The sequence below is a fragment of the Rhopalosiphum padi genome, chromosome 1 (genome assembly GCF_020882245.1).
Source record: "Rhopalosiphum padi isolate XX-2018 chromosome 1, ASM2088224v1, whole genome shotgun sequence".
NCBI classification, from domain to species: Eukaryota; Metazoa; Arthropoda; class Insecta; order Hemiptera; family Aphididae; genus Rhopalosiphum; species Rhopalosiphum padi.
In genome coordinates, this window is record NC_083597.1 from 19,092,287 (window position 1) to 19,114,544 (window position 22,258).

General features: G+C 25.1%; 3 protein-coding genes across 6 annotated transcripts; 2 read left to right on the forward strand and 1 right to left on the reverse strand.

The window, feature by feature from the left end:
• Positions 1-235: 235 nt before the first annotated feature.
• LOC132932350 (N-acetylneuraminate 9-O-acetyltransferase) lies at positions 236-8,105 on the reverse strand. Its single transcript, XM_060998674.1, has 14 exons — positions 7,733-8,105; positions 7,543-7,639; positions 6,279-6,546; positions 6,074-6,193; positions 5,877-6,011; positions 4,743-4,978; positions 4,545-4,676; positions 4,330-4,478; positions 3,924-4,093; positions 1,485-1,721; positions 1,307-1,413; positions 1,029-1,245; positions 746-964; positions 236-672 (listed from the first exon to the last, which is right to left on the reverse strand). Exons 1-14 carry the CDS (start codon positions 7,896-7,898, stop codon positions 547-549), a joined length of 2,379 nt encoding a protein of 792 aa, XP_060854657.1. The 5' UTR covers positions 7,899-8,105; the 3' UTR covers positions 236-546.
• Positions 8,106-17,240: 9,135 nt separating this feature from the next.
• LOC132917224 (active regulator of SIRT1-like) lies at positions 17,241-20,002 on the forward strand. Of its 4 annotated transcripts, XM_060977858.1 has the most exons (5): positions 17,253-17,367; positions 17,443-17,504; positions 17,575-17,740; positions 17,807-18,030; positions 19,863-20,002. In XM_060977858.1, exons 3-5 carry the CDS (start codon positions 17,656-17,658, stop codon positions 19,977-19,979), a joined length of 426 nt encoding a protein of 141 aa, XP_060833841.1. In that variant the 5' UTR covers positions 17,253-17,367; positions 17,443-17,504; positions 17,575-17,655; the 3' UTR covers positions 19,980-20,002. The 4 variants fall into 4 exon arrangements, with proteins under 4 accessions (XP_060833839.1, XP_060833842.1, XP_060833841.1 ...); XM_060977856.1 differs by lacking the exon at positions 17,443-17,504 and having other exon boundaries at positions 17,241-17,367; positions 17,542-17,740; XM_060977859.1 differs by lacking the exon at positions 17,443-17,504 and having other exon boundaries at positions 17,246-17,367.
• Positions 20,003-20,200: 198 nt separating this feature from the next.
• LOC132917223 (nicotinamide riboside kinase 1) lies at positions 20,201-20,999 on the forward strand. The gene has a single exon (XM_060977855.1). It carries the CDS (start codon positions 20,201-20,203, stop codon positions 20,738-20,740), a length of 540 nt encoding a protein of 179 aa, XP_060833838.1. The 3' UTR covers positions 20,741-20,999.
• The last annotated feature ends 1,259 nt before the right edge of the window (positions 21,000-22,258 follow it).

Here is a 22,258-nt window from a genome sequence, read left to right on the forward strand (position 1 = left end):
AGTTTAAGAATTAAATCATATGCCCTATATTGACATAGTACAATATTAATATATTATTATTTTCTATCGATCATAAATACTATTATCAATATACTTGTTCAATAATGTATAATTTTGAAACTTAAGTATAATTAATAATTTGAGGGAAAATGCAGAAAAAGTCCACATGTAAATTATAGAAATGTTTAATATATTTGGTATCGAGATACCAAAGTAAATAACTATACAAACAAAGGAGAAATCATAAAATATATTTATTTTTTTAATACTAATTTAAAAAATATAATCATGGTTTCATAATATAGATAATATAGTAAGTTGTTCATGTCAAAACATTTGATTCTGAGAAAATAATAGTACTAATAGTAACAATATAATTTGACAGTTGCCTTTATGGGTTATACAAATCAACAACTTAAATATAAAAACAACCTAAATATTAAATTATCTTACAAATATAGATTTAATGATACTATTTTTGTTATTTAGAAACATAAAATAGTTTAACAATTGACAATTTATTGTGAGTGCATGACCATATTGTATTCAAAACATACCGTCGTTTGCCCCTAACGGTATCAACAACAAGATGAAACATATCAGATTACGGAATAAATCTTTATGATCAGATGGCACAGCATATGGCGTCAATTTGGTCGTAATATCATGTAACTGTTTAATTATATTTTAATTAAAAATTAAAATTAAATATAAAATATTATTTAGAATAGTAGGATATAATTACCTCGTGACAAATACAAATAAAAATGAACGAAACAATCAAACCATTGAGTACTGGGTAACCAGGTAATAATACAAGAACTCCGTGAGTATCGGCTGCTAACCATATATGACATTGGCAAACCATTAATTCTAAAGAAATTCTGCCAAACCAAGCAAATAAACTGGAGAAACGTGTTCTCAATACGCCTGAAACATTTCTTAATATAATGTAACTAATTATCTGGAAAAAAATAATATTGAATTAGTACTAAGCAGTTTTTTAATTATTCCATCTTGAATCTTACAGGAATGACTGATGTATAAGATAATAATTCATAGCATTCCATTTTATTCTGACACAGAATATTATAAACAGTCGAGGCAATAAGTCCAATGAATGCAATAAATGAAGAGAATACAGCTAATCGAGGCAATACTAAATTACTGTGATTATTGTCATCAATTAAATTATAACGTTGAGCTAAGATGACGATGAAACTCAGTATTACACCATTAACAACACTAAACAAATATTTTGTTAGTTATTTTAAATAATTCACAATGAATTCATTATAATTGTTACCTAAAACGGTTTAGTTTCCACCGATACCACCATTCATGAATATCGTCATCTGTAGTCACAAATAAAGCTTTCCATGGACGTGTGAGAAAAATTTTATCAAAAAAAACCTAGAAAATAAAATTAATTAATAGTTAATATTTATAATTATATGAAATATGGCTAATTTAACTGAACATACCTCAGACATATAAAGAATGGTGATGAAAATGAAAAGAGCTAATATTTTTAAAATTATATATAAGTACTGTGCTGGTCTTATTTCAGATGAAGCTGCTGTTACACGAGGTGGACAAATTAATAATAAATAGAGAATGGTAAACCAAAATGATACTAAAGGTATGTAATAATAGAATTGGTATGGCCGGTTCATGCAAACACACAACACTACAGTCAACATGTTCAATCTAAATAAGATCTATAAAAACAAAAAATTAATTATTAAGAATTATGATTCAATTTAGTTTAAAATATGATACTATATAATATTTGTTATTTTTTTTTATTACAAATTAAACTTATCAATATATCAATTTTATAATGGTTTTCCCTTACTTATAACAATTTAAACTTATGAACAAATACCAAAACTAGAACTTTCATGTTTATTTTTAAAATCATAATTTTTTTTAAATAACATTTATGACATACACATTAAAAAATAATTATAATAATATGGATATATTTGGCTTACAGAAACAATTTATTAGGGTATAAAACATGATTCATTGATAATTTAATAAAAATAATTAAATATCAATAATTATTTTACTAAGACACTTCTCTGCTTATTAAAATACAAATGCCTAACATATATAAAAAGATTTTTAGGCCAGTAGTATAAATACAACTTCCTATTAAGAAAAACAAATAAATGATGATACCACATATAGAGCACAATTATTGTATCCCAAAAATATTAGATTTTTATAAGTATTTATATTGTAGAAGTAAAGTGCATAAGTATGCAATTATGCTATACGTGCTTTTACAGACATACCATTAAGTAGGTATAAATATTTAAAAAACAATTATAAAAAATAGCTTCTATTAATAATCCTTTAAAATAATGTATAGTATATTTGGAATAAATAATGAATAACACAATTTATTAATGCATTTTATAATGTAAAATTTGGTTGTTTTAAGAACAGACATTTAACACATTTTTTAGTTTTAAGCTTTAAAGCTTCATATTATAGCTAATGAACTAGTAAACCAAAATTGATAACTTTAATATTTAAATTTTCAGAAAAAAAACTACCAAAATCCATTAAAAAATAAAGTAGATTTTATTTTTGGTACAATGCTGCGTCCTGCATGCTAAATAATTTTGAAATTTAAATTTTAAAAAAAAATGTCACTTAAGAAATAAAATAAGTAATAACACGCTTTTTAACAATATAAAAACAATATAAAATACACCCTGTAAATTATTATCAATATACTGTTCTCAAATTTTAATGTGAAATATAAAATAAATGATTTCAATCATAGTTTGTAACTTAAAAAACGTATTAACTCTCAGAATATATTTTACAAAAAAAAAATACACATAGGGGCATTATATATAAACCACATTAAATTTATCATCTATTTGACATTCTAACCCTTTTCATAAAATAGATAGTAGGTAGAAAATTTAAAAACAAAAAACATTTGTAAATTATTATATTAACAATTTATAAAATTTTTAATTTTAATAGCTAACTAAGGGTTGGTAATTAATATTTTATGAGATGTTCATACAGCAATTTAAAATACCAAAAATACACGTGGACTTTTTTTATAGGCTTTTCAAGTTTTAATAAAGATGGATATTTAAATGAAATAAAATAATTTAAGTTATTTTGTAGTAATCAAAAAATTATTAACTATAGAAACTTATATTACACAATTGCTTAAATTATAATTTTTAACAGATAATGACATTTTCAAAATAGTTTTATTAATTCTATGCTAAATATAATATATTGGTTATTCATACCTTTCTAAAGTACATCAATATTAACTTCTAACATATTATAATAATATGATGATGAAATTATAAGATATTATTAAAATTATTGTTTTATAATAAATTTGTTTGTTTTAGCAAAAATTAGTTCAACCTACTAATAATAATATACATTATAAAATATCTTCAGATTAGTCTGACACACCATCTTCACTTAGAATTATATTTCATATGCAATAAATTGTTTCATTAATTTATTACCCCTACTCAATAACTGTGTAGATTCAAAACCTACAACAATGTAGTAATTTTCTCGGTTTTTCTTTTTACATATAACTTAACTTATTGAGTTATTTATATTCACAATTCTTATTATTATTTCAAATACAACTTATTACTATTTTAAAATAAAATTTATGATATTATAACCATAACAAAATATACTTATAAATGATAAATATTTAATACTAAATACTAAATGTTACAATTATTTCTTATTTATACAATTAAAACACTTGTTCCACATCACTCTCCTTTATCAGTTCTCCGTCCAGTAGTATAAAATTCACACAAGACCAGAGAATGATAAAGGAATGTAATAGGAAAATCTAAAAAATGAATAAGAATTTTGTAAATATAATTATCAAATTGAATATAAATTACCTGAAAGTAACGAGTAAGTCCTGCATCACTTCTATGCCACATATAATAAAAATGACCATATCCAGTGAGAAAGAGATATGCAGATATCAATATTTGAACGTGATTTGCAATAGACGTTTTTATACTTGCTCCAGTTAAATTGTATATTAAAATTATTAATTGCATCCAACCTAAAAATAAAATTTTTACTTACTTATTTGTTGAAATAAAAATGATGTTTATATAAATATTATTCTAAAATACAATATTTTTATTAGTTGACATAGAAATATATTTCAAATTCAGCAGTTAATATACTTTAGAACTGTAAACATATATTTATTTTCTGTCATTTAAATATTCAATTACTTGCATATTTAATAATTTTTGAAAAATAATTTAATTTAAAAATTCTAAAAAACAATACCTTTCCATTCGTCAGTTTGATCTCGGTGAAGTACTTTTGTATATCTACTTTCTTCAGTAAAAAATAAACCGAGAACAAATACATAACCAACAGGCAACCAAAAACTGGCATCAGAATAATATTTGTTTTCTTTCATAAAAAAATTAGTTCTGAAAATAAAGTAGTTTATACATAATAAGATATTCTAAAAAAATAATAAAAGAATCATTATTTACCTGTCGCATAAGTAAAAATAAATCATAATAAGACCCAATTTTGCAAGAGAAATCATTACTACATAGCATGGTTCATTTTTAGATAACCTATTTTGTCGATATCTAATTGCCATTAGAATTCCAATAAAAATACTAAACAAAAAACATGCCAAAATTATTAAAAATGTAAGGTTTTATATATTGATTGAATTCACTTACCAAATAATAAAAAAAATCAACATGTAACTCTGTAATGAAGTATACGGCTCAGTACTTGAGCAACAGGTACCATCATTGAAATTCATGTGATCATTGCAATATAAATTTAATAATATTTGAGCTCTTAATCGTAAAGATGCATTACTAGAATGTAGACCATCTGGACTATCATTCATTTCACCCTGAGACACAAGTCTTGAACTCCACCACATTTCAGCTGAACTTTTACTCAATACCTAAACATCAACAAAAATCTTATTATTTATTTATTACTTATACAATTTAAATAAAATTTTAATTTTAATTGTGTGTATGATATTTATTAACAATAGAAATTATTTATAATAGAAATTCAAACATATTTATATTTTACATGTCGAGTATAATTAGTATATAATTACATAGTGGGTAAAATTATTATAAATTAATGTATAAACAATACAAATACAATATAATACAGTCGTTGCCAGATAAATTGACATGGTGGCGACGGGGCGATAACGAAAAACCAGGGGTCTCTGTACTTGAATGTTATTACCGAAAATATATCAATAAACAATATAAATTGTCATATGACATTTTAAAAACTGATTTTACGTTATTAATTTAAAATCAAATATTTAGGTAATATTCTTTCATTTTAAAACAAAAAGTAGAAATTGTAATAATTAATAATAATTAAATAATAATGACACCAATATACACATTGCGACTAGTTTGGGTTACACCTACTGAAAAGCGCCACCATGTCAATCTATCTGACGACTGTACAATATTAAATAATTTAATTTTTGTTATTAATAATTTATGACAATTATATTAATATTTTTATTATATTTTTTAGTTAACAAAAACTTTTAGATGTTTTAAAATTATATTTGTATATAAAGTAAATTATATTGGAATTTTTTTTTTTTTATTGTAATTATTATTTTAATATTTTGTTTCATATTGGTATTACCATAATACCAGAAATTTTTTTCAATAGTTACACTAGAAAAATATAGCAAGTGCATTGAAATCTCAGCTCTAATTATAGTAGTACTTGCTGAACATTTATACTTAGTTTCACGAGATCCACTATAATAGATTTTCATTGTGAATACATTTTTCAAAATTGTTGTATTAACTTACATCCATTGCAGCTTCATTATACAGATCAATTAAATTGTTAGTAACCATAGACATTGAATTATCAAGTTTACTCTCTTCAACTGGTTCTTGCAAAACCCATAACACGATTGATTTTGATGAAATATCATTAATTGGCTAAAATTAAATTTATTGAAATTAATTTTAAATTGTATAAATTAAACTAAATATTACTATACCTTAATTAGTTGAGTTAAATTAGCAATATAATCTTGAATACCGTTTAAGGATCCATTTGATTGAATGATGGGCCAAATAGCACTTCCTGCTACAATTACTCGAGGTTTATCATTTACATCCTATATCATATATCACTGTAAATTTTAATTTTATTTAGGTCGAATACATGGTAAAAATATTTGAATATATGTTCAATTTACTTGCTTTCAATTTTTTAAAATATTTGATCATTGGATCTACATATGGACTCCCAAAAAAATTTATATCTAATTTCAGACGACTATCATGAAATAGATGATCAGAGTCAGAAGAATGAGAAGGGGTAAATTTTGAACTTTTAACCATCTGTGCTTTTGGTTCTATTGTATGAATTAATGCATTATATATATCTAGAATTCTAGAATCGCCAATAAAATTGAATTGGTTATGACTTCCTCTAAATGCTAAATATTTTAAGCAACGGCTACAATCTCTGAAATCAATATTTTAATAAATATATTTTATTATTTTACATAAAAATACAAATTAGTTTATGAAATAAAAATCCTATACACGTTGGGTTTACAATTAATTATTTTTGTATTAATGACTCTTTTGGTATTAAATTTGGGATTTAATGGCATAGTGATGTTCTATTGTTTACATAATACTAATGAAATGTATATAATAGAGTGGTTTTATTTATTGAAGTGATAAAAGTACAAGATTGTCAAGATTTTAGTCCACCTATAATTTACGATATTAATATTTATTAACACATAATTAAGTTCTTTTTTAAATTTAGAATTAATAATTGAATAAAATACAAATACTGATTCAAATTTGATTATTTTAGTATGTCAAGCAATATTTTAAATTGTTCCATATACTGTATCTTCAAAATATTAAGATTTCATAAATAAAATAAATAGTCTGGGGGTCTAACTGCCAATTTGATTAAAAATGAATTAAATATTTTAAATTATAATCTACAACAAACATTTTTTAATATTAATGAACTTAATTTTCTTAAATTTTTCTTAGCATGACCCTTCGAAATAAAAATAATTAACTGATTTTGATAAAATATAGTGACAATTGATTTTTAAACATTTAAGCTAAACAATAGTAGAACAATGTTTTTCAGTTGCTACCAGTTAACATTTTTTTAATTCCTTAATTCTAACAGACGACAGTAACAGCTACAGATATACGTATAATATATATGCATCTATAACTAATTAATTTTGATTGTTTTTTACCCATTCATATTGAAATTTAATACATTGTTTAATACAATTTAATTCTTAAAACAAAACTATTTTCATCAGTTGATCATATCACATACATCATATTTATTAAACATATTAGTGCGATATCTACAGTGGGAATATTATCACAACTATTGAGTTACAAATTTCCATTACAGCAGCATAATTATAGTAACAAAACCATATAGAGTAACAGATTGAACCAAAATTAAACTTACAATTCACTATATTCATGCATCATACAACCATATGGTTGCCAGCCCATGTCACCTTTGTATCGTCCGTCCGATAGAAGCCATTTGCAAGAATCTCTTGCTACAAAAATATATGATATTTTAATATGAATACTCAGAAATAGAATTAATAGTAGCAAATTATGTTTACATAGGACTGATATTGTATACTTACCATAAAACAAATGAATACAAGAATGGATAACAATAAACCAAAACACAAAGCATAACGCTATTTTCTTGGCATTTTTAGAGTTAAATTTTTTATTAATGTCGTCGTGCCTTTGAACAGATTCGTTGCATAATAGCGGCGCTTCATCAGAGATTTGATCATCGGCCATTTTTTATGAATTATATATAAGCATTGCTGATATTTCGGTCACTAGCCGTTTTGCATTGATTTTACTAAACAAACAATAAATCACAACTAACAAAATATTATGGTCGATTTGTAGAAAAATATTAAACGAAAAATTGGAGTAAAAGCCAAAAGGTCTAAAAATCAAAACTACACTTTAAGTAATTATAAGGCTATTTTTTTTCGGGAGGATGAGATCAGAAATCATTGACCATTGGGGCTAAAACAGTGTTGCCATATCGCACCAACCTATAATATTACAATCCGAGATGTGCGGATGAGTTTACAATAGTTTACGATATTATCCGTTGGTAAAAAGTATAGAAAGCTGAAAAGAGCATCATTTTTAATTTAATCATTTTGAGTTATTACTAATTTTGACATTATGTTATGAACCATTGAACAAATCACGGAATGACGTTGGATTTTTATGAAAATAAGCAGTATGATATTTTGTAACTATATTATGATCAATCATCATAATTCATAGTTAATTGATGTTATAACAATTATTATAACTTAATACTTAAAAGTTAAAGGATAATAATCTAAAAAAAAATAGGTATAATTACATTTTTTATAATTATTAATTCATGCATGTAAAAATTATTACCGACTTATATGTCAGTATTCAGTATAATGCATTAATGCTATATTGCTGTTATAACTTTATAAGCGTTGCAGTTTGAAATTAAATTAAAACATATAAATATGACATTAGGCCGACTGCTGCAGTGGCCTAGAAACATAGGTACCTAACCCGTCTCTATAGTCTATACTCTATACTAAATATGAGATTTAATAAATATGCCTAAAAATAATTTTTGAATAAGTGGAAAATAAATATATTATGGAGTATAAATGTAGAATGTCTATACTTATAGACTATAAAGTATAGACAATTCCTTTAATGTAATATTTTCAAGAAACTATCTGATTTTAGTGGTCTAGGACGTTTGTTTTTATAAATGCTAAATTATGAATACTATGATATTTATATTTCAAATACATGGTTAGAAAATACAGTAGAGTCTCACTTATCCGGAAGACCTTTAATTACCTAACTATATTATTAACTAATTATATTAGTAGATAGGTATCTACTAATAAGTAATAGGTATTGCCGCGGAGGCAATGCGACAGCAGTTCCGCGGCGTCGTCGGTTCAAACAGAAAAAAAAAGTATTGTATGTTTAAAACATCAGAAATTGTTTATGAATGGTTTATTAAAGTTTTCATTTTCCTGAAAAAGATACCTGCATAATATGTACCTAATTGGCTAATTCTGATAATCAAATAATAATAATAAATTAAAATTATTGCCTGTTGGACGTTGGTACAACTTTAATGTAGTTTTTGTTCCATCATAGCTTGTTAGAAATATAAATATTATATTATAGTATATTATTATTATATACCTATTACCTAACATATAACATTATAATATACTTTAAAAAAATAAAAAATAAAATAAAATAAATATTTATTAAATTTATATACTTATGGTATGTTGTATTTATTCCTGCTCACAAACAAGTTATTATAACACGCATGCGTTAAAAGATTAAAAAATTTAAGACCATAAAAACTATTTAGTGTGTGTATAAATGCGTAGTGTGTCATAACTGTTAGGTTTATTATAATGACTTATGAGTGCTGAGTTATAATTTGCATTTCTCATAATATTATAACACAATACCTACATAAACATATTATTGAAATATTTAGTTTAAAACTCGACTTGAGTGTTTCCTGTTAGCACTTGGCTGTTAAGTTTAAGTGTGTATATTTTTATCTAAAACACATTCATATATATATAGCATAAGCGGTATTTATACTTTATAATTTATAATGTCATCATAAGTTATAAATTCATACCAAAATGTTATACTCTAATTCTAATATAATTATACAATGCACTATAATTATTAATTATTAATATTTAATATATAGGATTATGAGTACCACGTGCATGTGTCATAGTGTCCTATAACTCAAACTAAAATGTAGATAAGTATACCTACATTTTATATCGTATTACACATTTTATACTCTTTATGTATTATCATGGGGAGCTTTACCTCCGGTCCCTATACGGCTACACCAGCGACCAGCCACACCCCAAAGTGTATTTAAATCATACACATAATACATAAATATAAATTAGTCAGTGTCTACTTTTCTTTACAGACTACCTACATCATATTCATAAATTAAATCAAGTTTGTAAACATTACCCATGGGCTGTGAATATAGGATAATGTTTAATTTACAAACTATAAAATATTGGTATAGCACATTATTTATCTATGTATATTGTATACTTAAATTGTATACATAGTTAACAGTTAGTTATACTACATAAACATATATGTGCAGAAAATATATATTTTTTAAATATTTTTACTAAATATATTAATATATATGAATCAATCAATAAAACATTAAATAAATAAAATACTGTAAAAATAGTTAAAGCATTACACACTTAGAATTTTTTACTACATATCATTTTAGTCCTAACTATAAATATAATGTACATTGCACAGGAGTACATGGATAATTCACATGTATAAATCTTAAACTAGGTATATTGGTATATTAGCTAGTAATTATTTCAATTATCCACATTAAAAATAAAGCAATTAAAATTCTGATTTTTGAAATTTTTTGATTTAATATTTATATATTTTCAAATACTTAGATTTTGTATACCTACCATTTAAATAGTGTCTTGTACTCTTGAGGCGATACCTTTGAGAAGATATAATTTATTTAGTTATAGTGATATGCCGATATCAACTTCTTATTTCAAATGAGAATCACTTTTTTCTTTATAAATTCTTAAGCAGATTACAAATGACTTGAAAACTTAAACATATCTAAATTAAAATTCTATCGAGTGCTTATAGTTGTTTAGGTATCAAACTTAAACTTTGTATACTAAGAAAAATAGTCTAAGAATAATTGAAGATATGTATAATGAAAAAAAAAAAAATTTAAAAAGTTGAAAATTTTTTAAACCTATAAATAGTTAAAAATAGACGAATATTTATTTATATTAGTTTTATAAATAAAAAACGATAGTACAACATTTGATGAAATTTTCAAGTATCTACGGTTATTTGTTTTTGATTTACATCATATAAACCAAATTGATTTTATAAAAAATTAGATTTGCGTAAAACTTCTTATCTTTTTTTTTCCTTAGTAATTTGATATTCAAAACCACTTCAATTTTTGAAAATTGAAGCATTTTATCGGCAACTTATCGTGTACTTGTGTACACAAAAAAAACCATCATGATAAAATCAATACAGCTTCCATTGCTCTGTTTAGAATCTAAAATGAGAAAAATTCAAGCAAGTCTACCTGCTGTAAGACATTTTGTGACTTTGTGTATACCTAATATAAATATTTAGTACTTATATTATATATTAAAAATTACGTTTATGTGTATAAATTTATTACATATTATGCAGCAATTTAAACCAATCATTAATTTACGAGTAAAATTTGAATTTTTTCATAAAATAAAATATTTTACGATGTAAATACCAACACAAATAACGCTAGTGAGTAGTGACTAAAATAATAATGCAAACACTAAAACTAAACATATAAATATAGTAAATACATAATATTATTATGTATATATATATAATGTATATGTAATTAAATATATTCGATTATATCTAAAAATAATAGACATATTATATACCTATACTTACGGCTAAACCTATACCTATTAATTATTATATATTATATAACCCACATATACCAGTGTCAGTATACCAGTTACTAAAGTTACTTCATTTACAACTCATTCAATATGTGCGTACTATTTCCAATTTTGTGTTACCACTGTTACCCATAGACATAGCCACAATTTCAGTTTTTTTTAACTTGGAGGGGCTTTACATATTTAAATACTAATATAATATTTTTCTCACCAATATTCCTACATTTAATAAATAATAATACAACTATTACTAAAATGAAAAATATTTTTATTAAAACAAATAACAACATTTAGTTATATGTAATATTATTATATTATATTGTTTAAACTTTAGAAAATAATTTGTTCAAATAACGATTACTGTGTTATGTAGATTAGATAATTAATGAAAGATTCAATACTTCAATTAAAATACAAATTTTTGGAGGGGCCAAGTCCCTTCAAGTCCACGCCCAAATTTCGCCTATGTCCATATAGGTACTAAGAGTACTATAATTATGTATTAATGTTTATGTACATTTTACGATTTGTATGTTAATATTAGTTCACAGCTTATAAGCATTAATTACTAATTATAATATTATATACTCACTTTAGTAATTACCATATTGCAGTAGCGGCTATTCTATAGTATAGAGGTATAGCGACTGCTGCACCTTTAATTAGATGTGGGTGGGGTGGGTAATTTTTGTATGCGAATAATACAGAATAATATTTTAGAATATTTTAATAGTATAATAGTAACTATTTTTTCAACATGTATTCAGTATATGGGGTGTTATATGGATGAATATTATTGAAGGTGGGTGGTTACTTCTTATGTTTTGCTATACTTATATTTTTAAGGATAGCCGCCTCTGGCATATTGCATATAATAGAACCAACGCATGACACTATGGCCAGTATGACCGTCTAACTATTACACTATTACAGAATAAAAAATAATAACTTTTATACTTCGATAAATTATATTCGAACTGTTTGACTCGCACATAAACATATAAACTGTATTACTGTATTAGGTAACTATAATATCAGTAATATAACTATAATACTATATACATTCCTAGAACTTACTTACTAAAGTATTATTTATTATGTGAGCATATCAGAACAAAACTTACTTAGCTGCTGCAGATTCACTATAATATATATAAGTACTGTATTTGTATCATCAGCTTACAGTATTTATAAATATATAAATGTATATGGCTATTGTGTGGCGGTCTTCAATCGTATTCATGCGTTCCAGATTTTGAAATTGTACAGTCATTTTTCACTCTACTACAGCAACAGGGATGAGAACAATAAAACTACTTCTATAATAACGCGTATAAGACACATCTTATATAAGTATAAATTTTAATGATTTTCTCGTCGATTCAGGGTGGGACACGTATGTTGTATATATTACCTTATATACAATGTTTTATTTAAAGAACCACGAATGGAGGTAAACATTTTTTGGCGGTAATATTTATTTGTGAAGATTTTATGACTTGCGATATAGGTAGTTACGTTTTCATATATGTAATATGTACTCCTCTAACTGTTATAACCTAATACATTATTAATAATAATAATTATATATGATTGTACATAAGTACAGCCGTGCAGGACTGCACATATAGGCATATTTTTCTCACTAATAACGGAAACAACCGGGCACTTGCCCATTGGGCTGATTTTAAAATTAGATGGTATAGGAAATGACCACCTTTCCAAACCCCCTCCTCTAAGATGCCACTGGTCTCAAGGGCATACTCAAAATTTGAGAATAGACTTGAAAGAAAACTGTTTTTCACATGGGTAATTCTACGTAGCTTGATCACGCGTAATGTTTATATAGCTGATATAGCTCACGCTCACTTAGTAACTTGGTGGTTTAGGTTTTGGTTCCCACAAATATTAGTGAAGATGAAGAATGATGTCTACAAAGAAATTTTGTAGGAAATATTCTTACTAACCTACTTTTGTGGCTAGAATTTAGCCCAATCAAAACTTTGGGAAAAATTTATAGTTAATATAATAAGTAATAATAATTATTATAACTTGGTAAATAATTAAAATTATATATAAAATATTTTTTTTAAACTATCTTAATTACTTTTTATTAAAATAAATTAAGCAAATAGAATATGTAAGATACCAAGTACTAAACAGTAAACATCGAGATAAATAAAGTGACACGGGATTGTTATGTTGTTAACAAAAAAATTTCTAAAGATTAATAATAATATTTATAACAGAACAATCTATGCAGCGTAATACAGGATAGTATACAGCTATAATGAGCTAAATAATAATAAACACACCTAACGGCACTTAACACTTTTTGTATGCCTACTGTATATATTAATAATAATTGAAGGGCATTTTTAAATGAATGTGGTCGATGTGGGGTGCAGAATCTAGGTTGTTCAAGTATTACAAATACTGGATCCAAATGATCCAATACTATATCTGGATCTACTATTTACTTTATATTTTTGTACAACCATCATTTTAAAAGGCTAATGTATTCTTATAGTAGGTATAAATATTATTATGACTATAGGAAACTACTAAATAGTTTGAATTTTGAATTAAGTACATTCAAATTTTCAAAAAGATTATCCGCTAGATAATTTACACTAAAAAGGGGATTCTCATTTGAAAAATAGAAGTTTGCATCGACACATGTAGGACACGCTTTAAGTAGTATATACAATTCAAGAATTAAAAACTATATGGTTTTTGAATATATATTTTAAAGTTCAAAAAATCAGAATTTAAATTAATTAATTATTTATAATGGTAAAATAGGGGTGAACATACTTGGTGAATAACTCTGTATATAACATATATAGACATAAGACATATAATAGATACCTTTTGGCTACTATCGATTATCAATGATCATAAATACTATTTAATGTTACTAATTACTATGTAGATAAGTATATTGAATGTGTACATTTTAGAATCGACATACAGTTTGTAAAATAATATAATTCACTGTGAAAATAAAAATATAAATAAATACACATTTTAAATTCAATATTTATAATTTATTTATTCTTAAAAGTATTGATGCAACATCGCCAACATCGACATGAAAATTGAATCATTAATCGCAAAAGGTCAAATAATATTAAACTCGAAAATTACACGATAGGTCAAGTGTACTACGTATAAATATAATATAATATATTATAAAATATTGATTAAACCTACTATGATAGCCATAACTAACAAGTAATACTGTAATAGCCAACTATTATGTGTCCATGTAAATGTGCGCGCTGTGTGCTATATTCAATATACCCATGATTATATTACTATGTAATATGTAGCCTGTTATTTAATACTACCAACTACAGTGAATAAAATATAAATTATATACATTTGCGGGCAGGTAATTTTAATTAATTTAGAGGATGCTGTACTGCTGTAGTAACTGTAGACACTTATTGATTGCGCCAATGCCCAATTTATTCCGTGATTTTTAGTTATTGATACTTTTATTAGTTTTATTATTATTTTGTATATTATGGCAAAATTTAATATTGAATTAAACAAGGATGGATCTAGGAGCGGCGATTGGTGTGACCGCCCTCAAAAAACCCATTTTAAGTCCCCAACTTTAGTTTTTGACATAATTGTTTCCAAGGTAGGGCAATTTAAATTTCCAAACATAAGCCGGTAGGTAATGTGTTATCACTTTTATTTATTATTGTGATATGAGTTTTGAGTAAATTATGATGAAATGAAGTCAAGTGAATTTCCGGACACAGCAATAATTGATACGCTAAAATATTATGAAGTTATATTGTACGGCAGACACGTATACAAAAATAAAAGTTCGGGGGTTGGGGGGTTTATAAAATATAGCAATACAAATTGTGCTGCAACATAATAAAATAATTTTTTCCTCGTTACTCAAAATTATTTCGGGGGGGGGGGGGGCTGTATACATGCCTGTTGTACGGTATCTATGTGGCATGCATTACAGTATTTTTGAAAATATTATCTACTTTAGTACTTTACCAGCAATTATTGCGTTAATAATTGTATTTATAGTTATTAAATCATATTATTCATATTCAACTATTCGATGGATTTTTTTTTGTAAATAGTAGAGTTAATTAATTTGGTTTTTAATGTAATCGGTTTTATTGGTACTTTAGTAGGATAACATAGTAACATTTGAGGAGTTGATGTCTGTTAAGAAAGTATAGCATTATCATTTTTAATAATTAGAAAAACTGATTGTTCGGAATTTGAATTAATGTCGCCAATGTCGGTATGAAAGATCGGGTGAAGATGTCTTATAATGTGATAAATTTTCTTTATTTTGCCTACAATATTGCACGTTTTTACCTATGTGTAGTGAACTAATGAATAATGATGTAGCTGATTGTATGGTATACATTTAATAGTTGAATAGCATAATGCCTGAAAATGTTTTACCTATTTTTTAATATTAAATTTCCATAATATAAAATTATAAACTATTGATAATATAATGAATAATGATATCCCTTTATGGCTCTATATTAATAACAAAAATCCGATTGGAATATTTGGAATTAGTAAATAACGATATAAAAATAGCACAAAATTCAATGGGGATATTCCAAAATTATATAAAAAGAAATAGGTAATAGGTAATAAATAAAATTGTATGCATAAATGCATAATTATAAAACAAATTGAAAAAAGTTAGGCAAGTCAGTAACGATCTGTTGTACATCAGGTGTCAAGTAGGTAACTGTTATTTCTATGCATATTTATACACCATATGCATGCATCTATGTATACAAGAGTACAAGACCCTCAAGATATGTAGAAACTTTTTGTGGTATTTTGTCAACTACATTATTAGATTTATATCTCACTATATTACATTGGGTATTATTATTTTAAACATTTTTTTATCACAATGGTTAATGTATATTGTATATAGGTATATTGACATCATAATATGAGTAGGTATATGACATATTGTATAAATGGAATTTATTATATTTTATAGCTACCTAATAATTGTATATTTGTACGATCAACATTCACTACCTATAAATTATAAACAACAAATATAAAGTATTATGATGATCATAGTACCGAGTACCTACCTATTTGGCTTCTTATTATTGGCATGTCGGTATTTTCTTTTTTTTCGTAGTAAACTTCTAACTTCTACTCATATGACTTTAATTTTGGCTTTTCAAAGTACCTCCTAAATCCAATTACATACAGCTGCTAGCATTGGTCTATTACTCCCTATATATATATATTTGAGAATTTGAGATTTACGTATTAGGTATTATTACTTATTTATTTATATACATATTTTATATTTTAACCGACTTAAAAATGATATTAGTAAAAATAAATTAGACGTATTTCACCTTGTCGTTTAGTCATAAACTCATGAATTTTAATTTTACCTACACAAGTATGACCTGAGATCAAAATTCAAAATATACCTACAAGAATATAGTATATTAGTATACACAGGTATTAAGAATTATTCAAATTATTGATACACAATCATATCACTATCACTATCACTTAACCTAATATTTTAGAAATCGTCAACTTCTTTATCTAACCAGCATGTGGTTAGGCCTTAGGCGTCTTGGCGATTACCCACTATAGTCATGCTGTAAAGACTAGTGTCAACTCTACTGTACTATTATATTTATATAGTTATACTTATTAAATTGGTGAGTAAATTAATGTTATAACTTTAATATTTTAATCTCAAATCACTCTTAAGATTAAGGAACATCTGACTGTAGATTTTCAGTTGTTTAATAATTAAGTTTCGATTTCTTTTTTGTTTTGAAATCAAAATGTCCTTGTACGTATTTATTATTTAATATTTTATCATATTTTAGAATAACTGATATTAATTTAAACTAATTTATCAGCGAATTAAAAAAGAAGAAAAATATCTTCGTGTTTTGAAATTTGTTGATATGTTCAAATACTGAAACACTTACGCAGTGAATATGTCTTATTCTACTTTGAAAAAAGCTCTACATTTATTTGAGGAACAACCACCTTTTAATCAAAAACCAACACAAAAAAAACCTGGTAATTTCTAATAAATTTTTCTATTTTATATTAAAAAAGAAATTAATAAAATACATGATTTTACAGCCAAAAAATCTTCTAGTCGCTTAAATAAATCTAAAAGTAAATCACAGCGTACGAAAAGTGTATTTAAAGTACCAAATTTTATGAAATCTGATGCTGGAAAATCTGTTCTTAAAATAAAAGAACAAATTAAAAATGAAAAGGAATTGAATTTGGTGCAGTTAAATTTAGAAAGATTACACAAATTAGATAAAACTAGTTGTGTAAATAACATCGCATCTAATTTGGTATGTATATTTGCATTACAAATCTTTGAAAATACATTTTAATTACCTAACTAAAACGACAACGGACCTTACACACTAACTTTGGTCTATTACGCAACCTACATCATATTTATATGATATAAGAATAAATTAAACATTTTTTTTTTTTGTTTAACCTTTCAGTATCATTAATTAAATTAATTTTTGTCAGTTGCTATGCTTATCTTTCATATTGACTAGAGTCATTATAATTAGTTTTAAACTTGTTTTTTAATATTGTATCTAAATTTTAAGAGTCAATCCTTGAATTTGTTGAATGTATTTCTGGGTCAATAAAAAATTCTGAATGGTTAACAGTTTAATGAATATATCAGTGACAATTTGGTGTTAAGTTTACTTTCCATTAATCACTATAAATTATACTTCCAATTTATATTTCATTTTTAATAATTTATTGGTATAAGAGTTTCTTGGTCCTATTTAGAAAAAAAAAAGTTAATGTTCTAGTTGTAAGTTCGACTTTATTAAATAAATTTCAAATACATATAGGTTCCTTGTTACGGTTCATATAATTTTGTTATTTTTTCTCTTAGTAGATGAGATAATTCTTACATTGTAATAGACCATGGTTTTACTTCCTTTTATCCTAAAGAGGGATTTATATATTTAGACCAGTGATCACTTGTTTTTTTGAGGAACTATATATACACACAATATATAACTCTGTAAAGATTATACCAATCTATTATGGTGCTTTTAATTCTACCAGTCCAACTTAAAGCTTGATTTACTGGAGCTAAATTAACCATTATATCACATACTGAAAGATGACTATTACAATGGCTATAATGATTTGTGTACATAAAAGTCATCTTGCAAACATATGATTTCTTACAACTTTTTTAGTATGATGTTGTGTTCCTACCTTTTTAAAATTGCCAAAAAATTTCTTTTTACTATTTCCAAGTATTCTATGAATTGATCATCGCATTAAAAACCACTTTTAACTTTTACATAAGTCATGGGGTTATTGGCCATTAAATATCCTGAATCTTTATTGTATTGTATACATATGATGTAACTTTATCTCTAAAGACATGGCTATTCAAGTAGGGTATAAACTATGAAAATACAGGACTTAAAAAATAAGGGTAAATAAATATTTTCTAGTATTAACTAATAATAACATGAATTAATATGATTTAACTGATGTTTGAAAGTTGATGCTTGGGCATTTAATATTACAGTCTTTGACTCCTTAGGCATATATTTTCGGATGAATGCATATGTTTTTAAAGTGTCTTTTTTCCCAACTGAAAATCATGAAACTCAAAACAGTTTTCTATAAAAAATGTTTTATGACCAACATGGTCATATATTTTTAAAGTACAGGACAATTTAGCGTCCCTAAAGCTTATGTCTGGACAATAGGATAGACTTTTGAAATACAGTACATTTCCATATAATACAGTCCCACCTGACCACTCTATATATAAGTGACTTATAGTATATGTCATATTGTCATTTTAAACAATAAATATAACAATTCACTTATGCATAATAGAACTTACAAGACAAATTTACATGTGTACACAATTACAAATAAAATTGAAACGGTCCTAAGGTCTGTAAAGGTAAATGTTAATTTTAAGTTATATAGTAAACAAAAATAGTATAAAATGCCCTTAGTGACAATAACTTCAATAAATAAACCCATAGGTCTTTTCAATTTTTTTCGGTAGGTTGCACATTAGATAGTTAACTAAATTCTTGTCCCTATTGATATTTTTACTTTGCCCATATAACATGTATAGTTAATTTTTTTAATGATTTATCTATTGTATGGATTTTAGATCAAGCAGCGTTTAGTTAATTTGTCATCTGAAATACCAAATTCCAAAAAAGAAGAAAGTACAGTATTTACCGATGAAGATTTTGAGAAATTTGAACGTGAATATTTTCAAAACTAATGGATGATTTCATACTAGGAAAAGTTATCATAGTCATAGTGCTAACTATATTTGCTTATTTTACTTGTTGGCTATTCATACCACCATTTGCTGATTCAGAATCATTCATTTATCAATTATTTCCATCCATTTATAATGCTTTGGTAATTCCAGTTTCAATTGGCGTGTTCTTCATAATTAGTCTTATAATCTATACTTGTGTTGCTATCAATTATTAAATTATGGCTAAACGATTAGTTATTGTAATCGCAGGAGTCACATGTGGGGGCAAAACTACTATTGCCAATCGTCTTACAAACATATTTAACAATATTTCAATATTACATCAAGATGATTTTTACTATACTAAATATGAAGACCATTTGGAAAGTATTCCAGAACTTAATTACCATGCATGGGATAAAATTAGTGCCTATAATATGAATAAAATGATGATTGCAATTGATTCTCAAACTTCTGATATTTTAGTTCTTGAAGGAATTCTTTTACTTGATGATATTAGAATTTTAAATTTGGCTGATTTAATATTTTTTACTGTTTTGGATAAAGAAATTTGTTGGGATAGACGTGTAGCTAGAACATATTTACCTCCTGAACCACCTGGATATTTTGACAAGTATGCGTGGCCTGAGTATGAAAAACATTTAGAAATGATAAAAAAAAAAAAAAATATTATATTTTTAAAAGGGGTTGACAGTATTGATTTTAACACATCTGTTGTTGTTAATCATATAAATGAACTAATATTAAAAAATAATTGATATTTATTTGATAATAAGTTATTTTCAGTTGGTACTTCATATTATAGTTAAAATTTGAAGTTTAACTGTAATCAAATATTGTTTATTTACTAGGAATATTATAGGAATATTACAAAAAAATTACATAAAAATAAAATTGTTCATTGTAATACATTTAAGAATAATTATATTTTATTTTCATAATTGTATTTGTTAAATAGACAATTATATTTATATTCAATAAATCATTAATCTAATAAATAGACTTAAATTTGATAAATTATAGACTATTTATTATTAAGAATTATGATTTTTTTGTTCTACCAACAATGTCCTAGTATAAAAAAAATCAAGGTAATTCCAAAATATTTTAGTGAATTGTAATCTTTAAAAAAATACAAAACAATGAAATAGAAAAAAATACTAATTTAAAACTATTATTGTACTAAAAACTAGATGTAGAAACATGGGTTAATTTCATAAATTGAATGAGAAAGTCGGGAACGTCATTTCAGAATTTTGTGTAGAATACAAAAAATTATTAAATACTAAATACCAATAGCCAATAATAATCAGATTACTGGATGCTCTCATGAATTTCCAAATAATTAAACATTATATTTTAATAATTGATTGTTGATCCTTTAATAAAAATGGAAACAAGTAAGTACATGCATATTATATGTATTGCAAAAAGATAATTAATATATTTTTTAATTAAAAATTTGAAAAATGTCTAAAACCATGTGAAAGTTAGTTTTATGTCAGAAAATCTATAAATTTCAATAACTAATCTGTAAAATAGAAAAAGCATCCATGAGAAATAACAGTTTTTACACAGTGTGTATTAGAAGTAGTCTTTTAAAAATGGCCACTAATAAAATAGTCAATTTTTAATAAGGTCTACAAAAAATTATTATAAAATGGTGTAAGAGTAAGACGTTTCTACATTAATTATTATAGTTGCTACCAACAATGGAGGATTGGCCTTAAAGGCAATCAGGATTTTCCTAGTAGGCGCTATCATGTGTATTGGGTGTTAAGACCCACATTGCTCTGAGTCCTAACTTCAACAATATATTATTTGTTTAGAGGTTTCTATTTTAACCATTTTAATACCAATGTATATTGTACAGTGGTTTCTGCTTATTGGACTCACGGTTAATTGACTCATTCACCCATTAGACTCAAAATGGCTGGACCCAATTTATAACACTAATACACAGCAAAAAATTCGTCCATTTGATTTGCACACTGGTTAATGGGGTCATTTGAAAATAAGATAAATAAAGAAAATATGTATACATTGAAAAAACATGTTAAGTTTACGATATAAATCGGTCCTGGGGTATATTGTTCTTATTGTGGAGATAAATCAAATTACCTCTTCACGATACACCAATTCGTCACTAATGTTAGTATGATAGGTAGTGACGTAACCTATGAATAGGTGTTGTTATGTTCAGTGTATACTGCATTATCTGTGATTAAAATTTTAAATATTCTGTGTGCAAATTTTTATGTGTTTTCTTTATCATT